This window comes from Sylvia atricapilla, chromosome 8 (genome assembly GCF_009819655.1).
Source record: "Sylvia atricapilla isolate bSylAtr1 chromosome 8, bSylAtr1.pri, whole genome shotgun sequence".
NCBI lineage: Eukaryota > Metazoa > Chordata > Aves > Passeriformes > Sylviidae > Sylvia > Sylvia atricapilla.
In genome coordinates this window covers 10,936,913-10,959,577 of record NC_089147.1, presented here as the reverse complement: position 1 = coordinate 10,959,577, position 22,665 = coordinate 10,936,913, and the positions used below count along the sequence as shown (strand labels likewise).

The 22,665-nt window shown below is 38.5% G+C and overlaps 1 protein-coding gene across 1 annotated transcript in view; it reads right to left on the bottom strand.

The window, feature by feature from the left end:
- Window positions 1–22,665, bottom strand: part of SORCS1 (sortilin related VPS10 domain containing receptor 1) — a 262,316-nt gene that overhangs the window by 126,597 nt on the left and 113,054 nt on the right. Inside the window, 1 exon segment of the mRNA XM_066323615.1 lies at window positions 19,714–19,813. Within this exon segment, the coding sequence (XP_066179712.1) occupies window positions 19,714–19,813 (100 nt within the window).

Here is a 22,665-nt window from a genome sequence, read left to right as displayed (position 1 = left end):
TGTCTGAGACTACAATTCTATACTGCCACTCACAGATAAAATCAGTGTTAAGAAGTTTAGAGGCTGCAAGTAAGGAAGAGGCAGAGGCTACAGGCATTGTGGAAGTTATTTCATAGTATCTGTGACCATGTACTAGAAGTCACATAGCTGGTGATCTGGCCTCCCACTTCTCTTTCTAGAATATTCTTCATGAGTTTTGTTCACTGAAAACATTGCTGGAAGGAAGACACAGTGACCTCATCTCCTAAAAATCCCATTCTATAAAAACAAAAAAAAGCAAATATAACAACAAAAAGTTAAAATAATTTTAACCTATTTCACATAATAGATATTCCCACATTTAGAAGAACATTTTAATTGGTCTTACTTGAGTAAATTTCCTGTCAGTATAAATCACTTCAAAACACGTGCACTTTTTTTTTCTTTTTTTTTTTCTTTTTTTTTCTTTCTTTTTTTTTTCTTTTTTAAGGAGAAAAATACATGATTTTCAATGTTAATGAAAAGAACCCCTCCAAATGCAGGCACTATTTGCAGCACCAAGGCATTCCCCTGACAACTCAGCCACTGAAGAAACAGTTAATAGTTATAAGTAATATTCAAAGACATTAAATAAAATTCCTCTGAAAAATTCCTCCCACACCGCCTAAAAATGAGCAAGACCAGAACTATACAGACCTTTGAATGATGAAGCTGCATTTTAGAAGTTGATTTTAATACGTTTTTCCTCCAATACAACTTGAGCAGATTTCATCTGTATCCTCGGCGAAATCCTACACACCCTGTGCAGGTTTGGAAGCCCATGTCCTGACATATTAATGAACCAGTAAACAAAATATATTGCCTATATCCCTAAATAGGCTGGAATTAGGAAGAGCAGGTGCAGGATTAGCAGAGAATTCAGAGCAGAGAAAGGATTACACAGACAGGATTTGAAAGACCCAGCAATAATCAGCTCCCGGACAGAATTCAGAGCTGCTTTGGCTCAGCAGACAATGTTTCATAGGGTTTTCCCTGGAGTTCCTTTTAAGAACATTTGAGGGAGTTGCAAGTTTTGTTTGTGTTTGCTTTTCTTATCTTTTCACACAAAAAGCAGCTGGATGTGGATGAAACCAACATGGATATATAAGAGATGAGCAGCTGAGAGCGCACAAACCTCTTGAGACAAGAAAAATCCTGTGTCCTTGGACATGATAAACCAGGTATGGGCCTTCAGTTAGAAAAGGGCCCTGACTGCTCCTACAGATAAAAACATCCTACAGATAAAACCGGTATACAAGGACAGTCGGAAAAAAAATATTAAAGACTACAGTGATAAGAGAGATTTTATTTAGACTGACGTCCTGACTCACCAGCTTTATAGCGAATTCCCTATTTTCCTTACTGTAAAAATTTGCTGACAAAACAGGGATAATGACATGAATCTAAATCAAAAACAGGAAGAAAATAGGTGAAGTGACAGATTCTTATAAAGCTACATGCAGGACACAGTTTGGTCAGAACAACCAAGGAAAACCCCACATTTTCTGACTATGCTGGCTGATAAACAGCAGAAATATGTATTTTTGTTGTAAATATTTTGGGTGTTTCAAAAACCCAGTGTTTCAGGAGAACCATTGTAAAGTCACACATCTTTGAAATCTCAGAAAAAAAACAATTTAATCTGAAACATCATCAGGGAAAAAAATCATGAAGAAAAGCCTAAATGTTTTATCTACTTCAAAATGAAATGCTTAAAAATGAGTCACAAAGCATCACTTTGTTTTGAAAATTTTGGCAATTTAATAAAAATTAATTATAAACTGTTTGAGTCTCAACAGAACAGACACATAGGAGGAAATCAAACAAATTTTTTGACCCTAAATTATGTTTCCTCCATCTCTTTATTTCAGAAAAATGAAGTTTTCAACCTTCTATAAATAAAATAAAAAAAGAACAAAGTCCTGACTATACAGAAGGCTAAATATTTACATCCTTATTAGGTGCACACCTCCCAGCATAGTGAAAAGAAGAAAAGAATTGGTACTAACTCTCCTTGTAGGCCCTGAATTCTTCTGAGAATTTAATCGCCCTCAAACAAAGGATGGTTCAGAACTGTAAGTCTAAGCTGGAGAGCCTGAGAATGTTATGCCAATATTTGAATGCAATGTGCACCCATCAAACAAAGAAAATAATCACCTTGATTTGCTAGAACACCCTACCTATGATTCTCTTCTTAATCCCCTCAATTCCTCCCTGCCTTGACTCCATCATTTCTTTTCTTTTATCTCTGATTCCACTTCTTTTGTTTTTTCTCTCCTTTCTATTCCAGCAGGCAGGTGACTGCCTTCTCCTCCTCTGGTTCTTTATTTTTCACACCTCTTTCCAACTACTTTATTAATTATTACTTGCATTAACTCAGCATCACAATAGTCCAATCACAGTCCAGGAATCTGTTGCTCCCTTTTAACATACAAATACCAACAAAGCATTTGCCACAGAGAACTACGAAGTACAGTATCTACAAAGGCATAAAGTAAAGGCGGCCAAAAGTAAGCTGAAACCCAGCTATGACCAAGGCTTCTCTGTCATAAACAACAGAAGAAAAAATAAAAAGGAGGGGGAGTGGAGAGAGAAAAAGAGAAAACCAGAAAAACCCTTGGATGTTTTAAGTACTGGCATAGGGCAGTGGATGTTCCTCAGAAAGCGTCTTCTCCCATGCACACTGAGAAACATACACAGGCACTTAATTGAAAAGGTTGCAAGCAGGAGTGGAGACTAGAGCCACAGGTTAATGGGAGGCAGCAGCTGACCTCTTAATAAGCAGTGAGGTATGGCAAAGATAGCAAAGTCTGGGAAGCAAAGCTCTGCTTTTTGTGTAAAAAGTTGGGGAGCATTCCAAAGAGATTTGTCCTGTGGCTGAGGTGTGTGATTTCTGCAGCTGCATTCTGAGTGACTCAGAGACGGCCACATCTGTGGGGGACAGGGCACTGTAATAGCTGAGACATGAGGTGCTGAAGGCCTGACCAGCTGCATTAGCCATGAGGCCAGCTAGGAAAGGCAGCCTGTTAGAAACAGGAGTGGGGAAAAACAATCACCAGTCTTTGAGAGAACTTTCATAGAAAATCTGGCCTGTTATAACCCAGCTTTATGGCTCCCTACAGCTGGAGCCAGAGGATGGATGGAGATCTTTCTCCTTCCTAATGACCACCACCTACAAAGCCCGTCATCTGGATCAAAGAGGAGTTGCCATGCTGCCCTTCAGTAGTCCTCTTAATCCACAGCAGCACACTAAAATAGCAACTAACATCTTTAAGGCAGCTCAAGAAGACATCTCCTGCTCCTGGTCTCTAGCATTAACATTTCAAAAGCAAATAAATCCTGATTCACAGGAAAGGACTCAATGTCCCCACAGACAGGCTCATGCAGTGAGTTATTTGGATGAAGGGAGGAAGGCAGACACTGAGTTTTGCTGGTTCAGAACATCAAGGATGTGCTTCACTCCACAGCAATGAAGGGAAAGCTAGAAGGAAGCAGGATCCAGTGCATGCCTCAGTGTGGGTGAGTTCAGGCAACCCCCTACTAAAATTATAGTAAAGAATACAGCTGTATCTATAAATAAATCTTTTCATTGCAGCAGTACCTGAGTACTGTAGCTGTAGTGTACAGCTATACTTAGCTACACAGCTCTGATGAGAAAAATTCCAGTTCCCAAACCCTAATGAGGGATAAGAAATGAGGAGACCATCAGAGCTCTACCCAGAATTTTTTTAGAAATTTAGGCCAGCAGACTTTGTCTCAGTCAAGGAAAAAAGGAACTCATCTCCTGTTTAACTCTTTAGAAATCAGGGAAGCTCAACTTGTATAAACCTTCACAGATTCTGGCAACAGGGACTTTAGAAAAAGCCCAGATGAAATCAATGATAGAGTAAAGCAGTATTGGGCTGGATCAGAGAGCTGGGTCTCTTCATCTGCATGTTAGAATATCACCCAGTGGACCTGTGATCACCCAAACTGTGACAAGCAATTCAATGGCAAGAAATCCTACGGCACGCAGCCAAAAATGATATTACACTGCTTCATGGTCCAGTGGGCAGCCTAAACCCTGACTAGCAGGAAATAAGCAAGAAGAGACTTCTCTAAAAACGTATCTGTGCTGTTATAGAGCCTGTCAGCTCTATCTGGGAATCTGGAAACCCTAATGACATCTGAGTAGCATATGAAACCAATAAATGTGAATTATGTGAGCTTATATATGGGGCTTGAGTACAAATATGTATGAAATACTAAAAGACATATTTATCAGGGTAACCTCTGTAACACCTCAAAGGTTAACACTTACTGAAATGATACATCAGAAGATCTGAAGTCCAGTAAGTTGCCTGCAAGCCCAGGCTCATCCACAGGCTCAGAAAGAAACTTTTATATTCTTGCTGAATATTTTACTCTGATGCAATGGTGGGATACTGCAAGAGGAAGCTCTTCTGACATGCTAAGAAGAATAACTTTAATTTTGCATTCAAAATGAGTCTTTTTATTGACTTCAGTGGATTTTGGATCAAGATCTGAGACTAGTAAAATGAATGTTAACCAAGTGAGAGCCTGTGTGGCTGATTTTCAAACAGTGGAATACCGATTAAAAATGAGATCCATGACTTACAAAAAGCTCTGGTAAATTTGCATTTAAAAGCTTGTAAACCATTCCCAAGACAGGCTTGGATTCATATTTCCCAAGTTTTCCTTCAAATTCACTAAGTACTCTTCTCTGTACATCCATATTTTTAATTTATAATGGACCTTGTTCTTATTTTCACCAAAGACTGCAATAATGTACTCCGTTAGTAACTGCAGTTTAAGAGGGGTAAAAAAGCCTTGTTTAACATGATAATCAAACATTTATTTTTCAAATTACTCTAGCTATAATCACAATTAAAATCAGAGCAAAACATATTAATTATTCTGATTATTTCTCAGCTTAACAAGTCTACAGCCTAATAATCAGATTTTATTGCATAGAAAACTTTTGGGTTTCTGATTCTTTTCTGCTTTACTATCATTTATTGCAGCTATTTTAACTTATACTACTATACAGAACAGGCACATTTCAGAGACATGCAGCAGGTTTTAAATGGGCATATTCTCAAGAAGCAACGTCACCTCAGAGTGGTGGGGTGGCAGAGATGAAGCCTCCCCTTCCTTCCTGTTCTTGAATCTAGAACACTGGTGTCCACATGAAAGTAGCTTCTCTCACATATGCAAAATCCAATCTAAATGCAGCTTTTAAGAGCCAATAAATGCTTTTACTAACTGTACACTGAAGTGTAAGCAAGTTTCCCTTTAAATGACCATAAAATATACTCACCCTTTCCAAGTATCCTTGCTGTGGATTACACATTTATGACAAATATTAATATAAGTAAGTTAAGTGTCCTCTTGAAAAAAGCAGCTCTAATTTTGCTGTAGTTATTGGGTCTGCTTGTTGTGGTTTGTTACTGCAGACCTCCAGACTGTATTTAAAACTACTGTGCTGATCACTTGAATTTATTAAAGTTCTCAAAACTCTGTCCAGGAACAATGCTGGCATTTTCTAGGTTGCCTAATTACATTCCCTCTGCCAAAATTTCCTCTGCAGCTTCAAAAAGAGATTATTTCCTTCTTCCTTTCCACACAAATACTTTTTGCAGTTTCACCACCTGCTGTTAGAGTGCGGTCCAAATACATTCTGACCTAGAAGAAGGTATGTTTCAAGTACAATAAAGAAAGAAGATGGAGAATTTTTTTTGGTTTTGTTTATCTCACTGCTTCTTAGAAATGTTTGCTTATGCCAGATGAGACAGGCTACCAGGTATTTTCATATTTGTGTATGTTTGTTTGCAGGGCCCTTCCACACACTTAAAGAGGGGAAAAACATTTTTCCTGCTCTCCACAAATCAGTGAGGTGGAACACTTTTTTCTGGATTGAAACACATAAAGAAGGAGACTTTCATTTAAAGAATATTCACTGAAGGTACAGGCTGAGAGCTGGGTACCTGACCCTCTGTGAAAATCACTCCTTTCATCACACACCCATCACCATTAGCAGAGCCTGTGGTCACAGCCACCCTGGCCATGGAGAACCCTGGCAAAGAACCCACCTGGGATGAAAGTCTGACCCAGAAAGAAGAAACATGAGGACTAATTTCACTTTATATTAAACTCAAGCTGGACCACAGCAGCCTTCAGTGCAAATGACTTGACAGATTACTGAGTAATATTTTATGACATTTAGGGATGGATTTTTCAGAAGGATGAAGCATTTATTTTTTCTGAGGTTTTGCATTTTAAGGAGAGAACAGCCTTTCTAGTGCTTGGATTTTGAAAGCAGGCAAACTTCGAGAGAGAGAGTGGTTTGATTTTTAGTTTTAAACTCTCCAGCAAAAATAATGTTCTTTTCTTTTGATGATTCTGCTTCACTTACTTAAAATATTCATTAAATATTTGTGCAGCAAACCTAGGAAATATCTTTTTACTGAAAGACATGGGGTTTTTTCCATCTCAAATGGTAGAGACCCATATATCTCTCACACAGCAATAATACACAAGTGTATATAGTATAATGTAGCACCTATTCATATAATTCCAAACAGAACATATACACACAGCTTTAGTATGGCAGTAATGTAGATATATTGAACAATATTAACCTTCTTTATAGTGAGAACATACTTTTTATTATGCACATGAATTGACTATTAATAAAACCTGTTTGCACTTACAGAGCACCTCACTCCCAAAAAATTCAGTGAGATTTTCTCAGCAAAATGCATTTCTATTTTGCAGAAACCAGGAGCTACCACTTCCAAGTTCAAAGCTTCAATGCAGCTTTTTCAAAGTTATGTGTTAAATGAGAAAGCATGTAAAGAAATAAAAAGTTATAGGTTATAAAATTTTCTTACATTTGTTAAAGTCACCTCTCTACTCCTACAGATATGAAAATAGAAAATAACTCAGTTAATTTGAGCACTGACATCTGTGGAGACGCAGTGACACAGGTTGTAGTCTCACACGGAAAGCACTCCAAGTTCCTGGCAGGCTGCTGTAACCTACATTGGAGTCTTTGCCCCTTTTGGTGGCAGCTGAATCAGCTGAAGGATACCCTGGGCTGTGCCAGCCTCTCCCTGATAGGAGTCAGCTACAACAGAGCCAGACCCCAAAACTTTATTCACACCGGGATCTTCTCATCAACCCATGGGTAGCTCTGTCATGGAGGTGCCCTAACAAAATAAATCTATATACAGATTTGTCTGTATCCACAGTGCCGTCAGGGACCTAGATAAAGAAAGAATCTAAACTTCAAATCCTCCTGACTTAGCTCCACAAGGCTACACTGCTGAACACGCAAACTTGTTACGGTACATCTGCTGTCCAAATGGTGGAAAAACCAAATAAACTCAGACTGCCTGCAGGTCCTGCCTGGTTAATAACTCCAGAAACACCCTCAAAGAGCCACTTCATGGCTGACTTTTCTGATCCACATCAACCAGTTGGTGAATGCCAATCACACACTTTATCTTGCATTATCCTCACCAAAAGCAAGGGAATCCCAAAGCCCAAAGAAGCGTGGGGATTTTTTTTTTCTCCCTGAATTTCCTTTTAGCACAGACTTGGCATGTTTGCAAATCTCACCTCCAGGGTAGGCTTAAATCCACTCCTGAGAGACACTGAGGTGGCAGCCACGCTTACATAAGAGCAGCTGTACATAGCATGATTTTAGGGGTTCTAATGTCACAGCAGCAGGCTGGGACAAGCACAGCTCTTGCTGCTAGCCAGTCAAGGTAGACTGCTGGATCATCATTGATCACCGGGAGAGAAAAATGCTTTTATCAATATTATTTTACTCTTTATTTAGAGACGTGAGCTGCAGACACACTCCAGAAAGAAAAGTACATCTGCCCAATTGTACTGTCATACAAGAAAGGAGAGGGAGGCCCTGAGACTCCAGAGAGTTGTCAGGTACACACCTCTTGCTCCCCTCAACTTTCAGAGCACAGTATTTTTACTAGCAAGGCTCACAGCGTGTTTGTCCTACAGTTGCTGGAAAGCCTTTTCTGTAAAATAATTGGGGCACATCAACTGAAGGAAGAGAAAAAAAGAGGAAGGAAGTAAGCCATATCATCATGAAACATATCTATTCTTTCACTGGAGTTTTCTTATACTCCTGATGACAAGTGAAAGAGAGATTAAATTAAAAGACTCATCAAAATGTTGTTGTTGTCGTTGTCCCCAAGGTATATACATCTGTGGTTTGGAATTTTCACTCTTGCCATCTTTAGCAAAGTTTCAGTAATAGTAAAAAGGAGAGGGGAAACCAAACAAGCTCCACCAGACAAAGAGCCAGAGCTCCAATTAGAGTGAGTACGATGGGAAAAGAGTAATAGATTCTAATTGGTGCCCAAGGGGGGAAGGTCAGTCTCTTTGGAACACTGGGAGGCTTGGGTGGTAATTGACTGAAGGCTCCTGTGATAGCTTGCAAATGGCAGCAACACACTTGAAACAGGAAAGGTCTGGCATCCTGGAACACATGGAAAAGTATTGCTGGTAGAGGTAGAACAGAAAGAACAGTGAAACACTCTAACAAGGAACCTGACTTGAGAGGCAGCTCTCAGCTCCAAGGTTTGAAATGTCAAGACATACTTTCATTAGCGAAATTTATTTAAGTTTCAAAAGGAATATTGCCATGCCACTGGTGTTAGGCACACAAGGGTCTGGAGCAGCAATGATCTGTTGATCTGTCCAGTGAATCATTGAACGACTGAATTAAGCTTCCTCTGTCCATGATAACCTGGTGCTACTTTGCCAAACAGCCTCAAATGATTGATGCTTTGCTTTCTGCACCTCTTTTTTTCTTTCCTTTTTTTTTTTTTTCTTTTCCTGTGGAAGGGTTTGTTTATATCTTTAAGCAATTTAAATGAAGGGCACAAACTAGAACAGCTGAACTGCAATTTGTGATTCAAAATGAAAAAGAAATGGTATAAAAGGAAATCTGGAAGATTGTGATCTTCCAAAATCACAAGAATTATGAGAAAAGATGATTTTGTGGCTAGAATTTCAACCAAAATCCTGTGTTCAGTTTCTGTCTGCTGTCTGATTTTTTATTTTTTTTTAACTTTAGAAAAACGTAGATTGATCTCATTCATAAATTAGGACTGAAAATATTTATCTTGAACTAAAAACAAACAAACAAAAACCAAAACAAAACCCCACAAAGGTCTCGAGTAGAAGCAGAGAAACAGAGAAACTTAGAGAAGTTTTGTTCCTCAGTTGATACTACCTGGGTTTATCTGCAATTGTTCTTTGCCTTCTGGGAGCTCAGTAACATGGCATTAGGGAGGACATATGGATGTGTTTGTGTTTCTCCCTTCACTGCCAAAAGCTAAGCACAAACTGCTGCCATTCAGATTTGCTATGCTATTACATTGATTATTTACCATTAGTAAGAGTAATAAATGGAAGACAAGTTGTACACCAGAACCAAAAGGAACAGATGCTGCTCAAACACAGAGAAAAAAAAATCTCTTCCTATAAATTCTTAACTTATAAATAGGACAGAAGAATCTTGGTCTTGACGCAGAAGGGTGAGTCACAATAATATGATTTTGTGTTTTCAGGGCTGCATAATGTCCAGGAACAGCTGTAAGCCCATTGCCATGCTTATTATTAAGGAATTACTTCTAATGGATTGTCTTCATCAGAAAGCTATACCCAGAGCACACGATATGCTCAAGAATAGAGCTCACAGAAATATGAGAAAAAAAAAGAGAGGCCAGCAACCACACCCCACACACAAGACTAAATCCTCCAAAACATATTCTGTCTGAAGAAAACAACCTATAAAAATAATGTTCAAACTCTGTGCAATGTAATGTGCAAAGGAGATCTAAATTAGGAGAAGACAATTTTTTTTAACAATATCTGATGAAGATACATCTTCTAATTCTGCATTAAGATTAAGCATCACAAATTGAGGTTTTGTTGGTAACTGTGCAGTTGCATGGAGAACATATTCCACAACTTTCTGTTTGTCTTTGGTCTGTGTGGAAAAAGTTACTGAACAAACACGTAAGCATCTCATCACTCCACAAGAGAGACAAAACCCTGAGAAATGCCTGCACATGCAGAATTTTTAATGCAATGACCAGATCACAGTTCCCTTCTAATTTTCCTTTATTACCTCTAGTGGAGGATTTAGGTACATGGGACTGTAGACTGAAGAGATTTTATATTTACACAGAGGCAAAGAGAGACCTAAATGCAGATGTGCGGTGGAGAATTCAGTGTTTTGCATTGAAGCTGTTCAGGTCAGACTTTTGACAACAATAGAATCAGCAAATTGGTTAAAAATGTAATTTAGGTACCATTATTATGTTCCATGGTTTTCAGTAGAATTTATCTTGGTAAATCTCTGAAGAATTTTAAAAGGAAACATTTCAAAACAAAATGGCTTTAGCTTTTCATACCCAAGACATTGTTATTCTAACATCAATCTCCTCAAGACAGAAAAGTCTTAGATGACCTGAGCAGAAAAAAAATAGTGTTTTGACTAGGAATAAGTGCTTTCAATCAATATGATTTTTTTCTTTTTTGAAATAACAAAATCCATTATTCATAATATTCTACATGCAATAGAAAACTGCAAACTTGATTTTTGCTTGTCAAATACTGTGCTAATTTAAATGTTTCTGTAAAATGTTGTCATTTGAAAATATTTCACCAGCTTTTTAACTGCAGTGTCAGTTTAAGAAACAGCAACAAAAGTGTCTTGGCTCACAGATTCATGGTAACAGTTGGCCACACTCAAAATTTACTACCAAGTATTTCTCTCAAATCCTCACATGTTCTTCTTAGCAAATGTGCATAGAAACACTGTGAAGGTACAAGTGTGCCCTGAACATTCACCACAGGCTGATTTCACGCCCCTATCCATGAAAAAATGCTTAGGAAACAGTGGTCTAGGGCTTGATCCACTGAATCAGAGTAGATAGCAAGAACTCCTCTGAAAGGTCTTTATGAACATATTTTGGTTTACTTGATTAATGTCAACCTCAACACCGCCCTCAGCACTACCTCCAACAATTGCCATTATCATTGCTCTGCTTCCTCAACAGCTTTCTTTCCTTTGTTCTCACTTATGCCCAAAACATTTACCTTTACAGGAACATTGACCACAATTCAGGACTTCTGAACATGGTAGAAGAGATTCCTCCACAGAAAAACTGATTTTTTGCAAATTTGTGGGAGATCCACACCTATCTGAAAGCCACGTTGTGGTAAAGAAAAAGAGAACGAATTCTTTGTATTCCCACCCACAGCCTCCCTGTGCCATTACTCTCAAAGCTGTGTGATTGTATTTTGAAAAGCATTGTATTTTCCTTGCTCCTAAAGTTATATGCCTTTCCTAAATGTTTTAATTCCAGTTTTCACTGCTATTGAGAAAGAGGTGGAGAAATGAGAATCAAAAGACACAATAGAAAAGATACAGATTACAGTGCCTTATTTTCAGTAAGTTTTGACCCTTGAATTCTCTATTTTGTGTTAAATTTGACTCTTTTTTAAAATTATTATTTTCATTATTATTCTGGCTCTGGAAAATCTCTCTGTCCCTGCAACAAGAAACCTAATTCTTTCACTTAGTAGCACTAAAAGGAAAAGGTCATTCATGGTTTTTACAATATCTTTTTTATACCAGACACTTAATTATTCCCATTTTCTTCAGGAAGCTTGGCTGCTTCCTCAAGGACCTCTTACTCTCAATTTGATATATGAGTCATCACTTGTTGGTCTCGAGTTCTCACACTATTTGCATACAAGTCAAATTCCACATTTTCTTAGCAGTAGATGGCTTTCTAATTGCATCCATTAATCTTTGCCATCACTCCCCTCTCTCTGCATTTACTAGCACTTATCAATCAGAAGTTTAATAATCAAGAATATTTTTCTTGTTTATTTTCTTCCCTTTCTTCTCCCTGTACTCCAAGCACAGCTAGACAGAAGGAAAAACCCCTTGAGTAGTATCCTGTCATTTCATCATTCATTTCTGCACAACAACATATCTAGACTGCAGAAGGAGTGAGCAGTTCCAATCTGCTGGCAAACATGCCCTACAGATTACATTCTCTGCTAATTAACAGACCATACTTTGCTGCAGGCAGAGCAAGGGAGGGTTGAGTGGTCAATATTCAAACAACATTTGGGCTTCCTTACACTATCATTTCCAAAGTGCCACAAAACAGCCATTTTATGGTCATGTCACAGGTCTTCTTCCCTTGAAGGTGAACTTCTGAAGATATACAGTATGAAGACAACTTCCAAATTTCATGTTCCTACCACGACACAACAGGGAAAGGAGTTAAAAGAGATTTAGTTATGTAACTTTAAAACCTCAAAACCTGGAAGATAACTGAAAAAAACCCTGCTTGAACATATTTTTAGCCCAATTTTATGGGACACTGAACAAACTGACTTTTAACCACTTGGGACTAGTTTTTCATAGGGAAAAAAACCTTCAATATTATGGCAACTGACTTTCTTCCTGGTTTAAACAACCTGTCTTACTTATGGAAATGGATGGAGCTACAAGTCTGAAACTAAGACAGGTCTGTTCTTGCTCTGCCATCAATCCCAGCTGCCTGTATATGGCCTGCAACTAACAACATATTGCTCCTGTGCTCTCTAAGCTGCTGGCATATATTCATCCTTGCCAAAAGGGATATCATCTGTTCCAGAGTATTTGGTAAATCATAGAGGAATTTAAAAGGGATAAAAGAATTGAAGGAAATTCAACAAGAGATTATCATGCATAAATTTTAATTGTCCAGTCTTTAGAAAACAGGGAACAGGCTCAGAAGGGAAAGAACACTTTTGAAAGTCTAAAGTTGAATTTCCTGGCTTATACCTCCCTATCATTAGTTTGAACACCCAGTGTGCCCTTAGAGACTTCTGTGAGATACAAAGGCATACTGTAGTGCTACTTTGAGTGAGGAAATGTCAAAACTGCCACTATTTTTGATAGGCTTACAAGAGCAGAAGTGGAATAAATGGGCTTTGATTTCACTTCATATCCAAGAAGAGATACGGATGTAGAGTAATGGCAAGGGCTTTGTGTGCAATGGCTATTGTGGGAGCTGTCATGTACTGCAGCCATGAATCAGAAAGTTTGGTAGCAGATGCTGCCAGACACTTCAAAAGTAAAAAGATTCACTTTGAAAGATGAGGCTCTGCCTTCAGTTTGTTAATATGGACCAAATGATTGTTAATTATTTGTTTCCCAAAGAAATCAGTATTAAAGACAGCATCAGCTCTACAGTTACACATCTTCACTGACTCCAGAGAAACTACCCAACTGCCAGATCATATCCAACAGATGTGAGCAACAATCCACCTTTCTAAATTAGTAAAAAATCCTCCTTGTTTGCATGCGAGATGGGAGGCAGAAAAGACAGTCTTCTGAAACAGAAATCAAGTCTATACTTGTTTATCTGGTTCACAGCTAGAATTACTCTTGAATCAAAAGGTATTACAAGCAAAAGTGAAAACTGTAATTGCATTAACCCAAGGACATCTCAAGATTATCAGATTTTCCAGTTACCACCACCAGAGGCTTGTAAAGTAGTTGACTTAATCCATCATTATTGCTAAACTGCAGAAAATTAAAGCTTAATTCTCAGTGTGAGACATCCCTCTTCCCATGGGTAGTGAACTGTTTGTGTTTGTACAGTGTTATCCACTGAACCACCCCTGCAGTCCAAGATAATCTCTTGTAGGTTCAGGGTTTCAGCCCTTTTCTGATGAGGTGAAATCTTTAGCTCAAACTGCTGAATGAAACAGATTTAGGCCACTATATTTAGAGAAAAAAACAGAAGTGAAGAAGAATTCCTGGCTTCTTCCACTGGAAGACATTGGATAAAAGGCATGTGTAGTACTATGCAACCCAAACTGCCTATCAGGTGAATGAAAACAGGAGATAAATCTCACACCATATTCTCTCAACTCCAAAACACTCTCTCTAAAGCAAATTATGAGGTTATAAAGAATCATTACTTGTGGTCATAGCATAGGAAACATTTCATGCACCATCCTATATTATACAGCATTTAATCCAAACAGAAATTTCCATTTGAACAAATTTAAGTTTTGATGTCCAAAACGCTGCAGGACAAGGTGGTTCCTCCCTTTAAAAAGGTCAAAACACATTTTCAGTAAACATCTTGAAATCTCCCACTCACTACAAAATTTAAAAAAACACCTGAACAATTCCACCCATTCGCATATGCCTTTTTGGTCTCTCATATCTCTTTGAAGGCTGGACTCAGCCTGCAGCTAACAGGGACCTTTCCTTTCAAATTAAGAGAGGAGAGCAAGGAAATAATTGCTTTTATCTCAGCAAGAGTGGACTGCAATCACACATTGTGCTATTGGCTTGACTGACAGAGGCTGGTTTCCCACTGTGCCTGACTTGCTAAGGATCTAAGGATGCCATCCCTTGATGGCCACAGGATTGACTTAGTCCACAGTGAGGTGTGCTCAGAGCTCTGCTGAGCTCCAGCCTCTCCAGTACAAGCTGACAGCCTTCACACCCAGGTTTACAGAGGCTACAAGGAGGACACAGCCAGAAATAACTGGTTTTTTCTTGACTGAAAAAATCAAGACCTGCCCTCACATCAGAGTTCTGAAAGTTTCCATAGTGAGGTAGGTCAGAAAGAGAATTTTTAGAAGTGCTCCCAAACTGATTTTAGCAACGGAAGATAAACAGACTCCTGAGAAATAGCAATGCCAGGTGGAACTGTTCACCTCTATGGACATTCTCCCCAGCTCTTAGAAGAGCGGGTACAAAGGCAAGGCTAAAACACACAGCTCTAGGTCTTACCCTTTATACAAGAGGGGAGTTTACATTTCAGAAACTTAATTTCCCTAAAGCAAATAACTCCCCTAATACCACAGGACAGAAGGTAGCAATCAATCATTCCCATTTAGCTAATAAGGGTAAATTTTCAACTGTCTTGACTAATAGAAACTTCTGCCAACTATTCTGTGCAGAACCACCAGCCAATCCTAGAAAGAACAGAAGGCTAAGTTGCCATTCCTTTAATTTCCTTTCATTTAAAACTCATTAATATAAATAAATTTGAAGTAGTTGGGGATCTAGCCAGCATTCAAACCCATGCAATTTTATTTACAATAAATATGTGCTATCTTGGTACTACACACTCAACAGGACAATGCTTAACACACTGTAATAAAGGTGATAAACACAAGCAGTGAATATCAAGGAAGAGGAAGGCATCTGTAATCCATTCATCTTTAAAGAGAGAAAAAAAAGGCAACACTGTTCCACACAGCAATTAAAATCTGAACAGTTGGAGGAATAAAGAAAAAAAAAAATCAAGGCAGGCCTGTGGAAAGGGAGAGAAAAAATAAAACAAACAAACAAACACTAGCACAAAAATTTAAACCCACAGGAAGTATCTGATGCACTAGTCCTATTAACAGCATAAGAGTCACTGGCAGATACTATCACCCAGCATTTGTTAATTAACTGAAGATACACAGATACAAGGGGCTCGAAAGAACAAAGAACGAACGGGCTGCACAAACTGGCTCTTTGCAGAGAACACAGTGTGCTTCCTACAAAGATACAGCATCTAAATTAGCCAGCAGCACTTCCTGAGTCAAAGAAAACCTCCAGTTTAACAAATTCCAGAGTCTCCACCATGACCCATTCACTTTCTATGTGCATATGCCTATGATTTTCCACGCAATGAGTAAAAACAACCTATCTGAAAGGCTTTTATAGAGAAAGACTGTAAAGCTAAGTGCATGTGAATTTCTAGGAAAATGAATGACACACTTCCGTGAAAACAGAATTTCAAGGTATCAACTTGGATTTCTATTTTAGTTTTGTTTGTAACCCATCAGCATCATTCCCAAACAGTATTTCTTCATGTAGAAGCATTCAAATAATTTTCTTTCTCATCACAGAAGGCTCTGTGAACCTAACAAATAAACCAATGTTGACATACCTAAGCCTAGGGATTTACTGCACATTGCACATATCTCTTCTGGAGACTTGTTGACAAATACTCAAACAGACTCTGTGTCTTTGGCAAGATCCATGTGGTACATTTTTTACCCCCTGATCAGTGTCATCTGTCATACGACCAGGCAGCAGAGTAATTCAGAAAAAGGAAAGAAAACTAAAAAATGTTTCCACTTCTTTTTGCCAGGACTTATACATCACTATGTTAGTAACCACTTTCTGCCATTTCCTTCAGAAAATATTGTAATTCAGAAAAATGCCAAGCAACAGCAATAGGTCGTCAGTTTAAATTGTAAACAATGGTTGACTTTGTTCTAATTTTTTTTCCAAGCATCCTTTTGCAATATGACATTGCCTGCAATGTCTGGTTAAAGGGTTTAATTTTGTTCAATAAAGAGACAAGAACTGGAAGTCAAAAGCTTTTAGAAATAATTTGGCATGCATGGGCTGTGGGAAGCTCTGCAAATACTGGGTATTTATAGACCCAGTTTTTTTCAAGATGGAGAAGAGCAAATAAATTACAATAAACAATTTATTCAGCACATGTTGTTGTTTATTCATTTCCAGAATGTGAAAATAATCAGAAATTCGTGAACAAATCTATCAATTATTTTAATAAATCCAATTACATGCATTCTACCGTTCACTGTTCTAACTGCTCTGTTTTGCAAAGAAGAGACAAGACTTAAATAAACGGTACACTTGCTTTTTTTCATTACAAGCAATCAGTCCTGAGTCAGCTAAGTTCAAAATTTACCTTCTGTTTCAATGGAACTACTCTTAAAAGTTAAATATGTGCTAAAAGAACTTTTTTTTCCCCAAAACAAGGCAACTTCAGTAAGTTAAGTACATGCTGACCCCCCTTACGGATCACTGCTGCAGCAAGGTCTCTCATCCAATAACTTCAAGAAGAAAAATGCACCATTTTCTTTTCCGCTACTGAAGAAGGCTTTTCTCTCTGCTAAGAAAGGCCTTGTGGAACAAAGGACATCAAAGGCTGCAGATGCAGTCTGAGAAATCACCACATACAACTAATATTTAGGGAAAACACACTGTTAGCATTTGCCCAGTGCTAACTGCAGAACTGTATAAACCCTTCACATGAAGGGTTTGAGTTTTAGAAAATTCATGGAGCTTAGAGTAGTTGAGTTCTACATTTTAAAACTATTTCTGCAGCTATCCACCCAGCCCACATTAGTGGAACAAGATGCAACTTGCAAAGTGACCAGAGTTTCTAAAATCATTATCAGAATTTCAGGGGAGGAGAGGGGATCAGGTCTCAGAAGCCATAAATTTCCCTTGATGGCAAATTTTTAAAATATGTTTCCTTCAGCTTTTCATTCCACAGCAGGTATAATGAAGATATTGAGCTTCAATATTTTTGCTTTCCCTGTAGAAGTATTCTTAGTGTGGGTACATGAAATGCCCTCTTAGCCTCGGGGGACTCTTTGGGTGCCTAAAATTAAATGTTTATTGATGGAATGGCCTGATGTTCTACAGAAACAGACAGCATAAGGAGGGCCTCCAAAAGTTCTCCCTTCAAACCTAATTCTGCTTCTGCTGAAATGAACTTTGAAAAATTCAATCTTAGAGCATTACCTAGGTCCTCTCATCCCAGGTGTTGCAGCTTTTCTCTGGCACTGTACTGTATTGACTAGAGGCCAACTTTACAGCAGACTTCTGCCAGAAAAGATAGTTCCACATTTCTGCCTGAAAGCTTTTTCCTTTCATTTATTTCGTTTTTGAGCTGGAAAGGGATTAGTTTTCAGGCAGGTCAGTCCTAGATCCAGCTCACCAGATGGCTACACAAACAAGGGTAGCAGAGAAAGGCAGGAAGTGGGAGGGTGCAGGATGCAGCCAGAGGTGATGAAGGCTTTTCAATGCCAGAATGCACTTCAGTAGGCTTGCTGAAGGACATTTAAGTGACCTGATAATTTCATTCTTCAGCTCCTAGAGAAGAGCTTCATATCTTCTTAAGGGTCAGTATCAATGAGATGACATCTTTCCACTAATTTGGGGCCATTTAATTGCAATTTAAACTGATAAGCATTGTCCTCTCTGGTTAGGACAGCTCTCTCTTCTTTCGCAGTCAGCCTTAAAGAACACATAATTGTTTCAGTACAGTGAGAACAGCATTATAGTGACCTCAGCTGCCCAAATACACCCAGTCTCCTTTAGAGGTGAGTCTTTGCTAAGATTTTCTGCCAAAGCATTTCAGGTTTGCCTGTAGTGACTCAAACTATTTACAAGGACTGAAAAACAAGGAGTAGAAAACAAAAAATTTTGTCAAAAATGTGTCTCAAAGAAGGCATCCAGATTCTTTTCATGAATATGTCAGCATTATAAATTCATAGTAAATTGTTAGTCAGTAGGGTGTCTGAATGATTAAAACCTTCTGGGCTTTGAAGGCATTTTCTCTGCAGGAATTTGTCAAATCCTGTTCAGTTCACTATTGGGAGCACTTAAAAGACAAATAATGTTACATACAATCTGGTCACTGTAGATGCATTTCTGCCATTTTAACGAGTCTCTCTCCCTTCCAGACAATAAAATCAACACCATCCAGAAGGTAAGCAAACAATTACATGCATGGCACCTGTCCATTTAATAGCCATCCTTCCCTCAAGTATTACCGGTAAGTGGCATAGGTGTACAATTTGGGCTATATTTTGATAAAGTGTTGGGGGTTAGGTTTGTCCCTTTTTCACTCTAGAGAATTTTTTCCCTGTAAGTTACAGAGGAGATCAAGTGTTGGATACTTAAGAGTATTTAACTACTTAACTCAAACAAAGAGGTGGCCAAAACCCGGTTGGGGAGATTTTTTTTTTTCTTCCTTTATCTGTTAGGGAGCGGTTAACTGCCTTTTCTGATAAAATGCCAGCTGTTAAAACCCAGGTGGAGCAGTGTTGCTTATCTCTGCTCAATTGGGCAGTGTTGTTTATCTCTGTTCATTCTTCCACTACCCCCATGGGAATATCTTCTGTTAATGGGCCATTAAAGCTCATCAATTACATGACACATTACATCATACTCTTGTAAGATGCTCTACCCAGGGAGGAGGAGCCACACCATCTTCACCTAGATAAAAGGAGTGAAAAGTGTCACCAGACATCCAGTGTTCCCACGGGAGTCCCAAAGGAAGACTGGACCCATCACTGGACCCTTGGCTCCACATCACTTGGATCATGGCTGCTTCCAACAGGATCACATCTGCCACTCCAGGAGGACTTAACACTTGGACTGTTTCCAACACCCTGACCAACAGGGTGTCAGGTTGTGTTCTGACTGCCACTGTTTTCTAGGATTTCTTATTTGTTTGTTTGCTTGCTTATTCTTCTGTACTGCAACATTTGTATTTTTAATATCCCTAGAAAAAAACCTGCTATAACTATTCCCAAAATCTTTGCCTGACAGCCTTTTAATTGCAAATTTATAATAATTTGGAAAAGAGTAGGAGGGGGGCTTACATTCCAAGAGAAATTCCAATCTTGCCTGGCAGATACCTGTCTGTCTAAACCAAGACAAAAGTAACATTTTTTTTCAGGCAAGAGGGTCAGAGAGACTTCTGCTACTTAAGCAGTAACAGATATTGAGAAAATTAGAAGAGATCTCCAGGACAGCATTAGCATCATAAAGGTAAAATGAGCCAACACGTTGTCACCTACCTTACGTTTGTTTGTTGGGCAAACATACAAGTAGCTCAGGATAGTCTTCAGACCAACTTTATCATTCAGTTTCTCGTATGTTGTCCCATAATCTGTTGACCTACAATTCAAGAGAGATTCCTATAAGTACAAACACTTAATCACAAAACCACAAGTCACTTGGCAGCTTTTCAATATAAGTCATGCTTTAAATAGCGGAATGGCTCTCCAGAGCTTTTGCAATGATTCATGTAGTATATAATGATACTTAATTATATACACACAGCATCATGTGCGTGTTTATAATTTGCATTTAAATTAGATTACGAAAAATTAAACCAGCATCTTCCCAAAGCATCTTAAACATGCACAATAAGAAATGCTACATTCTGCATACAGAAGATAATGATTGTCAGAAATACCAAATAGCAGACAGCAAGAGACTAAGGTTATCAATTCATCATGTACTCCAAGCTTAGACTAATTTTGTTAAGATGGCTCATCTCAGCATATTCCAAAGTAGCTTCTCTGACACTAACTAGAAGAAAGGATGGACACATGCACTTTAAAATGGCTTTAAAAGCCCCCATTCACTAGAGAAAATAAAATATTTCTGATATAAGGGTTGCCCATAAAAGCACTGACTACATGTCTTGGGGAAGAACAAAAGTTAACGAATGAGACTGTCCAGTGTTCCTGTAGGAGTTACTCTTAACATGTGACTGGAACCAAGATCAATCATCAGCAGAGATTTGGTTCATTATGCACCTCGTGCTTGCCTGAACTGTGTCCTAGTATCCCAGAGATTTAGGTAATCAGCCCAAACCAGTAGAGCTGACATCCATAAATTACAGAAAGGGGCATGTATCTGGGTAACAGACATTCAAAAGCATGACATATTCCTGTATCTCATCTGTAACATGTAAAAATGGGCCTATATAGAACTTCACTTGCAAGCAGTAACTTGAATTTTCCCTTTTGCTAAGCCCTCCAAAACAAGACATTCTGAAGTAAAATCTTGGAACCCATTATTTGCAGGTTTTCTCCTATCAGGGCAACAGTGGCTAAATTCACAAAGGCATTAGGCCTTTAATGCTTACTCTTTTATTTTTGGTGGAATATGGAGGGTGAAACATTCCTGAATCAAGTACCATACCTACATTCATATTATAGCTTCTGGGATTTCAGATTTTGCAATCAGTACATGAATAAAAGAAGAAAGCAGCAGCTTAGGGTTTTATCTATGAAAGATGAATTGCACTGAAACGTGAATCTGCATTAAAGTTGAGTCTTTCTATTTAGGAACTTTATGGAAGCCTTTGCACATCTCTGCCTGCTCATATAACAAATGGCCTATGATTTATGTCCATAGATTTCTCCTTTCCTCCAATAAACACACTCCCTCCTGTGTGCATGTATGACCTTTGGTGTTTAGAACATTAACGTCAAACTCTCATCTGCTGACTGATCTTTCCCTTTATAAGGTCATCTCTCTCAGGAGCACATTTAAACTAACTGAGATATTTCCTCAGAGGACTGAGGAGTAGGGTACTGTTCTGGTTATTTCTGTTACTGAATATTTCAGAGATGCTCCAGTATCCACGAGAGGGGATCCACAGCAGGATGCTGAACGCAGCCTGGCCAAAGACTGAAGATTCCCTTTGTTACCTTGCCCCACCTCACCACCCAGTCTTACCAGACACGAGTATTTCTGCTGCTCTCTGCCTAAACACCAAAAGCTACCCTTTGTGAAGTCTGAGCTGACAAAGACATGCAAAGATAGTAAGAATTATTTCTGACCTGCTGAGTTAGGAAAAATGTATTAACAAAATAATGCTGCTTTTTCTTATATCAGTGACAATGAATTCAAAATGGGATCCTTCAAAAGGGGATAGGAGCAAAGAAAATCAGAGACATAAAACTTGCTTTGAAAATGTTCAAGAAAAGCAGCCAGAACCCCTGCCACAAGACAGGCAAACTTATGTCAACAGCCTATTGCAAATAGTAATCTCAGAATTGCCAGCCACATCTTACTTCAAATCTCTAGGCAGTTGTTTTGCATTCACAGCTTTATTTACAGGTAACACTCTATACAGATTGAAGTTTGTGCTTCTGTCAACATCCATAAAAGAAACTGAAAGATTTAAAAGCTTAGAAAAACACCTTTTTTCTTTTTTTTTTAATCAGATGAACAAATTCACAAGCAACCGAAGGAGCTACTATTAGATCTTACTCTCATTATTGTGTTCTAAACTGACAATAGCAAGTTCTTCTGCCTTTGCATTTACCACTTTTTTCTTTTGCACCACTTTACAATTACTCTTAAGTTTGGGGGTGGGCCGGGGCAGAAGGAGGGGAATGTTATATACACAACAGCAGATAGGCATCCATAAGTGTTTTAACACAAAGAAATGGTAATATATACATTTGCAGAGCAGTGGGATAAAAAGAATTATATCAAAGAAAACATTGCATACATGGGAAGTCTCTGTTGGGATCCAACCCAGGTATATCACCAACGTGCATTCGTCTGATTTCTATTATATATATATATATATATATATATATGTATATATGTACAAGCAGGCACTGATTAGTAGCCTAGATAATGAGCTTTGTTTGTCTTATTAAATGGGTGTATAAAGCAGCATGAGATTCCTAACCCATAAAAACACATCAGCCATTGGATAGCCCAGGAAGCCAGCCTAACCTGGAAGAGCTGCAAAAGACAGATGCACCTCAGCAGGGAGTAGGCACTAATGACAGAGTAGGATCAGCAAATTCAATCCCAGTTATCTGAAGAGGAAAGGATATGTAGCAACCAACATCTCCACATTTTGTGTGGAAGGTTGCTCCTCTGAAGTTCTGCAGAAAGAAATCAGTTTTAGTCCATCTGTCCATGAGCAAGCAAATGCCTGGGGAAATCACTGTAAAGGACTAAACCCAGGACCTGTAGAGCTGAAAACACAAAAA